This window comes from Puntigrus tetrazona, chromosome 13 (assembly GCF_018831695.1).
Source record: "Puntigrus tetrazona isolate hp1 chromosome 13, ASM1883169v1, whole genome shotgun sequence".
In the NCBI taxonomy this organism is placed as follows: domain Eukaryota; kingdom Metazoa; phylum Chordata; class Actinopteri; order Cypriniformes; family Cyprinidae; genus Puntigrus; species Puntigrus tetrazona.
This window is the reverse complement of record NC_056711.1, coordinates 20,538,347-20,549,032: the sequence shown is the minus strand read 5'-3', so window position 1 is coordinate 20,549,032 and position 10,686 is coordinate 20,538,347. Positions and strand designations below refer to the sequence as shown.

General features: G+C 37.1%; 2 protein-coding genes across 2 annotated transcripts in view; both read left to right on the top strand.

Moving 5' to 3' along the window:
* Positions 1-2,040: 2,040 nt before the first annotated feature.
* LOC122356970 (G patch domain-containing protein 11-like) lies at positions 2,041-6,258 on the top strand. Its single transcript, XM_043256110.1, is given in 9 exon segments — positions 2,041-2,055; positions 2,058-2,092; positions 3,083-3,309; positions 3,458-3,499; positions 3,643-3,763; positions 4,793-4,883; positions 4,966-5,082; positions 5,785-5,866; positions 5,945-6,258. Coding segments are annotated over 9 exon segments (789 nt in total). The 3' UTR covers positions 6,004-6,258.
* A 139-nt stretch (positions 6,259-6,397) lies between these two features.
* eif2ak2 (eukaryotic translation initiation factor 2-alpha kinase 2) overlaps positions 6,398-10,686 on the top strand; it is a 20,989-nt gene continuing 16,700 nt past the window's right edge. Inside the window, exons 1-11 of the mRNA XM_043254780.1 lie at positions 6,398-6,872; positions 6,950-7,079; positions 7,998-8,101; positions 8,221-8,356; positions 8,438-8,490; positions 9,694-9,852; positions 9,925-10,057; positions 10,135-10,175; positions 10,252-10,354; positions 10,459-10,493; positions 10,570-10,686. The exon at positions 10,570-10,686 is cut by the window's right edge and continues 7 nt beyond it. Coding sequence (XP_043110715.1) covers positions 6,760-6,872; positions 6,950-7,079; positions 7,998-8,101; positions 8,221-8,356; positions 8,438-8,490; positions 9,694-9,852; positions 9,925-10,057; positions 10,135-10,175; positions 10,252-10,354; positions 10,459-10,493; positions 10,570-10,686 — 1,124 coding nt within the window. The 5' untranslated portion in view covers positions 6,398-6,759. The remainder of the gene's footprint in view (positions 6,873-6,949; positions 7,080-7,997; positions 8,102-8,220; positions 8,357-8,437; positions 8,491-9,693; positions 9,853-9,924; positions 10,058-10,134; positions 10,176-10,251; positions 10,355-10,458; positions 10,494-10,569) is intronic.

Here is a 10,686-nt window from a genome sequence, read left to right as displayed (position 1 = left end):
GTTTTCTGCAGCTCAGTGGTGGTATCAGCACGCTCATGCACGATGAAGAAAGCGTTATTCGGGCGGAGTCGACACGCTGCCTCACCGCCAGGGTCTGACATAAAGCCAGCTCTTTCCTGAGCGACAGATGGCCCTGCTGGGCGTTTCCTCCCATTCAGAGCGGACGCTAGAAAGCGATGAGCTGTAAGAGTAATTCGCAAGCCGCCCGACGCCATCCTCAGGCTGCCTCTTTCTAGATGGTGGTGGGCTCGGTGCCCGGCAATGGACGCGACGGGTGCCGGGCCGGTGAAGACCCCTCCCACCTTTGCAGCTGACACATCACTGGAGGGCGCTTTTAACGCCCGCTAACCAAAATCTTAATCCCAGCACCGTGCCGCCCAAAATCAGCTCTCCTTGCCTCTGACGGCACCTATCTGCTCGAAAGTGGAGTGCCATATTACTCAAGCAAAACGTCTCGGCCGAGCCGTATCCGGATATAGTGTTAGATGAGCGCCTGAACGGGTGTTTTTTTGCTGTTTTTTTCTCCTCACTGCATTTAACTTTATTTGCACATGATTTATTTTTTTGCCCTTCGAGGCGTTATGTAAATGCATTCTGGCTTCCTGTTTGTTGTAATTTTTTTTTGGTTTAGTGTTTTCTATCTGCTCTTTTACGTTGGAAGCGGTGAATGTGAACCGGTTTCATTCTTACAGAGATCTGTTTAACGCCGTGAACTATTAATAAAAAACGTATTGAGAAAGCGTAAATTCAGCTTTCCAAGTGATATTTTCGAGATCTCTTTTAAACAGAACTCTACTGTGTCTCGCCTCATCTAATCCTCTAAAGCAAAGTTACCGTGACCGCTGGAAACTGGGATTAAATCTATTTCTAATCTGTTTAATGAAGAACAAAGCAAGAATCGGGTCCCTTTACGCCAAGTGCGGTGAAAATGAAAAAATTATCATTTTGTCTCGCTTATATAATAACGCTCGATGTTTGCAGTTAATTTCTCCGTAGAGCAACATGACAGGGATTATATATTAAAATGTTATATTAGATATTATAAGCTTCATAAACTCAAACGTGATTGTTATACAGTCGCTAGAAGGAATAAAAATGCAAATGCTCATGTTGTGAAAAATGTACAATAGTTGTTTTTCTTGAAAATAAAGCTATATTTATCCAAGCGAGGACTGTGTCTTTTCTTTCTTAGTTGTGTTGTAAAATAAACAGCATGCGTATTATTGTTCTTGATATCTCAAGTAAAACACCCTGATCTTTTTAAAGGAGGGACCAATGAGCAATTTGTATTTGTGATAATTTATTTTTTCATCTTGGTTTCATGTTAAGAGTCTCCATCTGCCTGAAGTTAAAGTTAATAATAGACTTATGTAAAAAATAAAATAAATATAAAGATATACACACACACACACACACATGGGACACACACACACACACACATATATATATATATATATATATATATATATATATATATATATATATATATATATATACACACATACATAATCAATAGTTATAAGAGAGAGTACATATATATATATATATATATACATATATATATTACACTACATAATATATATATATATATATACACATATATATATAAATATATATAATATATAAAATATGTACTATATAATTTATATATATATATATATTTTTTTTTACTATTTTTTTATTTTATATATATATATATATATATATATATAAATATATATATATATATAAATATATATATATATATAAATATATATATATATATATATATATATATATATATATATATATATATATATATATATATATATATATATATACAATATTTCTTAAATTATTATTATTATTATTGATTTGATTTATTTGATTTCTTTTGCCGTGCATCCTGCAGTATCTGTCTAAGTCGGAATCCAATCATACCTCCGGTGTGCAGTTCCGGTTTGACACACATTTAGCGGAGGAACGACAAAAAGTGATCCAGGGAATCTCTTGTTCTATTACAGCCATAATTCCTTTCCCAGTCTCTTATTAATTACGCACATGGCTGATGAAGAAGCGATGATTACATGTCTGACGCCTTCCTGAACCAAATGTGAGTGAAATCGCGCTTTTATGTGTGTGCTGGGTGTATTACAGATAAACGCGAGGTGATGTTTGTGGAGCAATCAAAAATGATGCATGTTTGTGAATGATTAGATTTAGATTAGATTAGATTCAACTTTTATTGTCATTACACATGTACAAGTACAAGGTAATTGAAATGCAGTTTAGGTCTAACTAGGAGTGCAATAAGCAGCAAGTGCAGTGATATAGGTACAAAAATATAAATATAAATTACAAAAGATAAATATGTGGATAAGTACATGCTAAATTACAGTTAGACAGAAGGGGGAATTTTTACAGTGATTATGTGTAAACAATTTATAGATCGTTATGTAAATATGAAAGAAAGAGCAGGATATGTTATGATATGTATAGACAATTTTACAAGAGTATGTACAGTGGAGGCGTACATACATTTACAAAGATATATACAGTGGAGTGCAAATGAATGTTAACAGTGCATTTTTTGTATTTTTTGTTTTAATGGGGTGGGTGTGGGGCAGATGTATCAGTGGGGGGTATGAGTGCATGATCATAAATCAATTACCGAGTTGATCGATAGTGTAGTGAAGTGATGCACGTCAAAACAAATATAAAACACGCACAGTGGTTTTCTTTGAAATGTAGTATGATTTATTATTTTACATAAAATTAGTGTTGAATGTAAAATGAAACTGTTGAGAAATTGCACAAATAATTATAAATTCAGCTTTCATGTAACACGTTGAATTAAGCATGATGTTTTTTTTAGAAAAGCAGAACACCTGAAGTAGTATTTTCTTGTAAAATGTTACTTTCAAGTCATGTTTTACAGCGAATATGCCCTTGAAATACAGAAAACGAATGCAAACATCTATAATTTCCAAATGCTTTCAGCTCTCTTACGTCCTAAACGACATAAACAGCTCCTTAGCGGCTAAATAACTTAAACAGACGTTGCTTTGTGGCATGGTTTGGATGCTCTTTTACGTGTTATCAGCCCAGATGTCCGGCCCGGCGTCCCGATGGTGAAGCGCGTGAAGGAAGCCATGAAAAAAGAGGCCCTGCAGAAAGAGAAGAACGCCCAGAACCGGCAGAAGAGCTACAAAGAGCAGGAGCGAGAGAGTCGGGAGAGCGCTCTTCAGAGCTCCTTGAGCAGCCAAAACAAAGGCTTTGCGTTGCTGCAGAAGATGGGATACAAAGCAGGACAAGGCCTGGGAAAAGAGGGTCAGTGAGACTAAAGCTAAACCTTTTCACATGCAGTACGTTTACGAAATATGTTTATTTTAATGTAACATCACGATGCATGCATTTTTGTGCCGGTGCTTCTGACCGAAATGTTTTTTGTGCATTAAAAAATGTTCTCGCTCTTCAGGTGCCGGACGGGTCGAGCCGGTTCCTCTGAACATCAAAACAGGTTTGGGTTCAGTCAGACGTAATTGAAAAAATTAAAAAGAATTGGAGTACACCGGAGCTCTATCGTTAATCATTCTACGTGCCGCTTTTAGATTTAGAGGTTTTTTGTTCTGATTCGTTTTGTGCTTGTGCCGTTTTTTCCAGACAGAGGCGGCATTGGGATGGAGGAGGTCAGGAAGAGGAAAGCCGACGAGGAGCTGCAGAGTTACAGGAGAAAAGCGCAGCTGACGCAGCAGGTGGAGAAGAAGTCATTAGAGGACTTCAGGTGGGAACCATCGAGTCCTAAACCATCACACGATCTGCTCCAGGCCTTCTCTCGTCCCGAAGGTCTTTCGGTTTGATTGCACAAACGCTCCATTTCTACTCGTGCTTCGTGTCGTTGTAAGAGTAACTGAATTGTTGTTACTGAAATGAAGCCGTTTTTGTAGAAAAATCGCGTTTGCGTTCGAGTGTTAAATGTAAGTAAGATGCGTCCAGGTGTCCGGTTCCCTCCGTATTTGCTCGAATTGAGGTGAAAAGCTCATTTCCGCCGGGTTATGGTTAGCCTGCCTTCGTTTAGGTAGGTTAGAGGTTATATCTAGTGATGTAAAGCACGCCGTGTTTTTATCCAGCCCTCTATAATAAATGCTGCATAACAAAATAATAATAATAAACCGCATCCCCCGTGCTCCATCCAACCTGACAGCATATTCACATTCAGGCGAATATGTATCACAGCAGCAGTGCTGGGTATGACATTTTTAATGCATTGCATGAGCACATATTCACAGAAAGCAATAATAGCCCTTATTTATGTATGCTCCCTAATTCCTCTTTTCTTAAAGCTCGACTGTGTCTCATGCCGTTTAACATCGACCGGAGTAGAGAACAGTTCAGTGTTGCTTGCCGCTAAATATTTTTTGGCTCTCTTTGACTTTTTAGATCGATATGGCACAATCATTTGAGGAGTTTTAAACCGGACGGATTAATAAAGTAATCTGAATAGCTGCAGTTTTTAATTATTTAGTGTTTAGGTTTTAGTCGTGAAGGCATTAGAGTTAAATGATGCCGAACGCGACTCCCGGTTACATTAAAAGTTGCGTATAATCGCTTCGTGAAGGGAAGGAAGCGGCGGAGAGGGAACGAACGTGTTGTGCATTGTGTGCATCTCAGCCCTGAATTGTTTTAATAATGAAACTAATTTCATTTTACTAAGCATTTACATTTTACTTTTTTTGCATGCTCTCGACTAACACTGAGCTCCATATTTTCACCGCATCCGACTACATGCAGGCTGTAAACGTGTTTGTTACAGAGTGCGTAAGAGGAGCGAGAGAGAAGAGCGTCAGATACAGGGCGACCTGAGGAAGAGCCAGCGGGCCTGTGAGCAGCTCGACAGCCAGAAGGTCGGCTGCATCTCTTTTCTTTTGCCTTCATTTAATGCTGAACGTTTGAAGCTGAATGCATCTGCGGCGCTGCTTCTTTTAGGGCGTCGCTGTTCCCAGAGACAGCTGGTACTGGCCTGAAGATGTGAAAGACGAAGAGGCGGAGCTTCTGGAGGAGGAAACCAAACCGGAGGGAAGTGACGACGAGGAGGAACTAACAGTGAGCTGATGACACTCTCTTTGCTAATCAGACGCTGACTGAATTATTACTTCTCTATAAATACTTAGATAAATTATTACATATCATTTTAGATTTTTTTTTCTGCTCACCCACCCTGAGTTAATTTGATTCAGAGTGCAGCAAAAACAGCAATATTGTGAAATGTTTTTGCTATTTTAAGCAACAGTTTCCTATTTGAATATAGTTTAAAATGTAATTTTTTTATTTGATTTTAAAGCTGAATTTTTGCATTATTACTGTTGTCACATGACCCTTCAGAAGTCATTCTAATATTCTAATTTGATGCTTAAAACCATTATATTATTATTATTTTTATATATATATACCTATATTTAAAAATTTATATATTTTATATATATATATATATATATATATATATATATATATATATATATATATATATATATATATATATATATTAAAAAAAAAAAAAAAATATATATATATATATATATATATATATATATATATATATATATATATATATATTTTTTTTTTTTTTTTTTTTTTTTTTTTTTTCTCTGATAAATGTTCATCTTTGGCTCTTTCTATTCATCATTTACCTGGTATTCTTGTTATTAGACACCAAAATTTTACTTATTTCTTCATGGGAAGTGTCTTATCTGTGAGTTTTGCCTTATTATTCAGAAGCACCGTTATTCTTTCGTCTGTTCTTTACAGCCTTTAGACAAGCTGCAGTTTCTCACCTCGTATCTGCGAGGAGTCCACTTTTACTGCATATGGTGTGGGACGGCTTTTAATGGTAAGAAGTGTTAACATAGAGTGCATGTTTGAGCAGACACCTAAACGATGAATAAACGAAAGCGTTTCTGTTTAACAGACGAGGAGGATTTGAGCTCAAACTGTCCCGGAGACACGGCAGCGGATCACGACGACTAGAACCACCTGCAGTTATCCGGAACACTTGCATTTCTTTTTTTTTTTGTGTTCGATATTTATTCATTCATTAAACAACACATTGATATTTTGATTATAATCGGTGCGTGGTCGTGTTGATTCATCACTTTGCATGTTTCCGAATCTCAGCCACTCACAAACGTTTATTAAGGACTCTGTAAAAATACTATGATATTTGTTTTTATTTCTCCAGTGAGCCTAAAGCAATCAAAGATTAAAAATTTGCTTTGTACGTAATACTTCTATGTGCTTTCATTTTTATAGTTTAAGCATTTATATTGAGTGATAATTTGTATAATCTATAAGAAAAAAAACCCCATAAATATCTATTTAAATGATTATACCTAATTTATTTGTGAAAGTACATTAATATAATAGCTTTTTGGCAACTGCAGTACTTTTTTTGAAGTGGGCGTGGCTTAGTAGGAACACGCTAGGATTTTGATTGGCCGATGCTCGGCGATGACGTTGAATCGCGGAAACCGAAACTTAAGCAATCCTCACGTTGCGGAGAAAAGAAAGCGAGCTCGCCTCCGGGATCGACGTCGCTTTAAACTCACACTGCTAGTACCGTGTTAAGTTTATTAAAAATATTAAAAAAATAAAAACACGGCGAGGCGTTTTTATTAACGGTCGTCCGCTGACTGCGTGACGTCCTGCGTGCTGACGTCATCAGCGTGAACGCCCGGCGATCTTCTGCCACCGTTTTTAGTTTGTTTTGTTTTCCTTAGCTGTGCAATGGACTCTCTGTTGGCGAATTATATAGCTCAGCTCAACGTGTACCAGCAGAAGACGCAGTGCTCTGTGGAGTATGAGGAGGGATCCACTGATGGACCGAGTCACGATAAGACGTACGGAGCTGTCAGTCGTTATACAGCTGCTGGGACACGGAGTGAATTAACATTAAACCACAAATCTGCGTTTTCAGGTTCGCTATGAGGGCTGTTGTTAATGGACAGCGGTATCCTGAGGGCACTGGGAAATCCAAGAAAGAGGCCAAGCTAAATGCTGCTAAGAACGCCCTTAATGGCATACACGACAGTCAGAATATTGCACCTGTAAGTAGTTTGTTTTTAATAATAATAAACATTTTCACTGGTGTGCTTATGCATTTACTGTATTTACTGCATCCACCCACACATTGTATGCATTTAGTTATTTTACTTATGTATTTTTAGTGCTTTACATGAAAATATTAAATATGACATTTTTATTGTATTTTATGTATTTTGGAAATATATATATATATATATATATATATATATATATATATATATATATATATGTGTGTGTGTGTATAATTTGTATATATATATGTATACATATATATATATATATATATATATATATATATATATATACATATAAATAAAAATATATATATATATATATATATATATATACACATATAAATAAAAAATATTATATATATATATATATATATATATATATATATATATATATATAAATAAATAAATGTGTATGTATATATGTGTGTATATATATTACATATATATGTGTGTGTGTGTGTATATATATATAATTTAATGTATAATAATGTTTAAAACACACATAATATTTGATATTGTAAAGCATTTATAAGTTTTGTCATTAATATTAACATTATGTAAAATATTTAAAATGATTCCTTTTGGAAAATAATCACTATATAATACATATTTGTACGAGAAAAGTTATAAAATAAGTTTAATATTGCACTCGTTTTTAACATTTTGTTTTTAACATTTTGTGCATAGGTTCCGATGACAAAAATACTTCTAAAGCATTGATTAATGTAAACGTTTAATACAATACTACAACAAATGCTGTATGTGTAAATGTTATTTAGTGGATTTGAGCTAATAATATGAAGTAGCAATTAATAGATGTATTAGCTAATGTTAATATAAATGTTGCTATAATTCCACAATCTCAAACTGTTGTTTAAAAACAATTGTGCATGTCTTTAAACGCAGACCGTATCGAATTATGTTAGCTGGCTTAATGAATATTCACAAAAGAAGAAGTTGTCTTTCAAGCCTCGCGAGTCCACTAAGATGAATCCCGGAAACGTTACTCAGTGAGTATTTGAACATGATCACACTAGCCTGCACTTCTCAATCACAATGTAAAAAAAAAGTAGCTTTTGGAAAGAAATGCGCAAAACAAGCACTTCATTCTCTCTGGTCTCTTTCGCAGGTTGAGCACGTACGTTTGTAAGTATATTTGTGGTGATAAAGTGTATCCCGAGGCTTTGGGAAAAAATAAGAGGGACGCGAAAGAAGCAGCGGCGAAGTGCGTTTATGAAGAGCTGCTCAAAACACAGGATGCAGAGGTAACGGCGTTCATCTTCTTAGGCTGCTCTGATTTATAGGGTTTTTTTTTAGTTTGAGTTGTTTTTTTTTTGCCGTTTAAGGTCTTCGATGACGGCAGCAATCGAACGCAGAGGTCAGAGGTCGCGTCTCGTAGGTAAGTATTGTCTTAGTATTATATTAATATGTAACGTTTAAAGCGGGGCTCACCCTCAGGCCATCCGAGATGCTCGTGAGTTTGTTTCTTCATCAGATTTGGAGAAATGTGTCTCAGCAGTGGATGGGTGCCGTCAGAATGAGAGCTGATACAATAATCCACGGCACTCCGGTCCATCAGTTAATCCTTTCTTTAATGCTGGCATAACAAATCTAAATTATGAGATAAATGCTGATATTATGCTGACGTAAAAAGGCGAAATTATGACATATGTCTCATAACATAACATAAATATCATTATGTATGTTATATGTGCTTTTTATCTAATAGATTATGACGTTTTATCTCAGTATCGCTGTTATGATTTACCAAAGCATGATTTTTTTTCCTAACGTAGCAGAAATAAGCTTTTTTTGCACTGTGTGGCGTTGCATCAGTGTCTCAGAGATGGATCCTCTGCAGTGAATGGGTGCCGTCAGAATGCGGGTCTAAACATCTGATAAAAACATCGCAATAATCCACAGCACTCCAGTCTATCAATTAATCCTTTCTTTAAAGATGGCATAAAAAGATCTAAATTATGGGATAAATGCTGATATTATGATAAAAAGCCGACATTATGACATTCTTTTGCACAAATGTCTTATAACATAAATATTATTATGTATGTTATATGTGCTTTTTATCTAATAGATTATGACGTTTTATCTCAATATCGCTGTTATGATTTACCAAAGCATGATTTTTTTTCCTAACGTAGCAGAAATAAGCTTTTTTTGCACTGTGTGGCGTTGCATCAGTGTCTCAGAGATGGATCCTCAGCAGTGAATGGGTGCCGTCAGAATGCGGGTCCAAACATCTGATAAAAACTCAATAATCCACAGCACTTCGGTCCATCGGTTAACATCCGGAGAAGACGAAAGACGAAACGAATCCATCATAAAACAGTCGCTTCCGTCCGCTGGTATCCGTAATGACTTCCTCCGGTGAGAAGGTGCATCTCCTGCTGTCTCTCGCATCAAAACCCAGCCGCATATTTGTTCCAGAGATGTTTTGGCTGATCCGGCGTTTCTGGACTCCCATTCCGACGGCACCCATTCACCCACTCATCCATTGCTATCGCATTTCTGCAAATCTGATGAAGAAAGATCTCTGGAGGCCACTTTTTCCCTCTGCTCGTTAACGTCTCGTCTTTTATCCAAGCGCCAGCCTGGACCGCTTCAGTTCGAGTTTTGCCGATGAATCTCGGAGCACCACGCCTGACAGCAACTACATAGCGCAGCTCAATCACTACTGCCAGAAGCATAAACGCGTGCTTGATTTCAAACTAGTGGACAAGAGAGGCCCCGCTCACAGCCCCGAGTGAGTCCCGAACGGCCCGCGGCTTCGGCTTGCGCGCGGCCTGCGAACCAAACCTAACGCTTTCTCTTTCAGGTTCGTGTACAAAGCTGTCCTAAACAAGAAGGAATACCCCGAAGGACGAGGGAAGAGCTCGAAAGAGGCGAAGCAGCAGGCCGCTCGGCACGCTTGGAACGAAATTAACGATCGCTCTGGATGGACCGCACAGGCAGGGCGCTTCGGAAATACAGATACGGCCAGATCCTAATGACTTCACCTTGATTCATGCGTGTTTTCTATCAGCAGAGCTCTGAAGACGAAAGCCCCTCGCAAGCTGAAGAGGCGAGGTACGTTTCTGTCGTTCGTCTTTGCATCATGCAATAAAATAGAGATGCGTGAGCTTCTTGTTTATATTTTCCGTAGTAATACTCCGGATGCTCAACACTCCTCTGAAACTCCCAGCTCAAGTTCTTCTGTCGTCTTCAAGAACTCATCTGCCGCCGGTCCTCCTCTGGTCGCAAGTCCTGTACGTTCATAGGCTGTTATAGAGGCTATTCATTTCATAAAACATATTTTAGCATATTATATATATATATATATATGAACTTATGAAATCAATCTGCGTTGCAGGGTAAGAGTGCACTGGATGTGAAGCCGAAAATAAAGTAAGCTTGTGCGTTTGATTAAATATATATATTTTTGAGTCATTAATGACATTAATTATATATTTTTTTCTTTTAGATTAGCGGCAAATTTTAATCTGTCACCAAATGGCCTGGCCGGGAGTAGAGAGGTATTGTTTACCAGTAACGGGGAAGGAAACGAGTACAAAAAAAATGTATTTGTGCGCCGATTTGT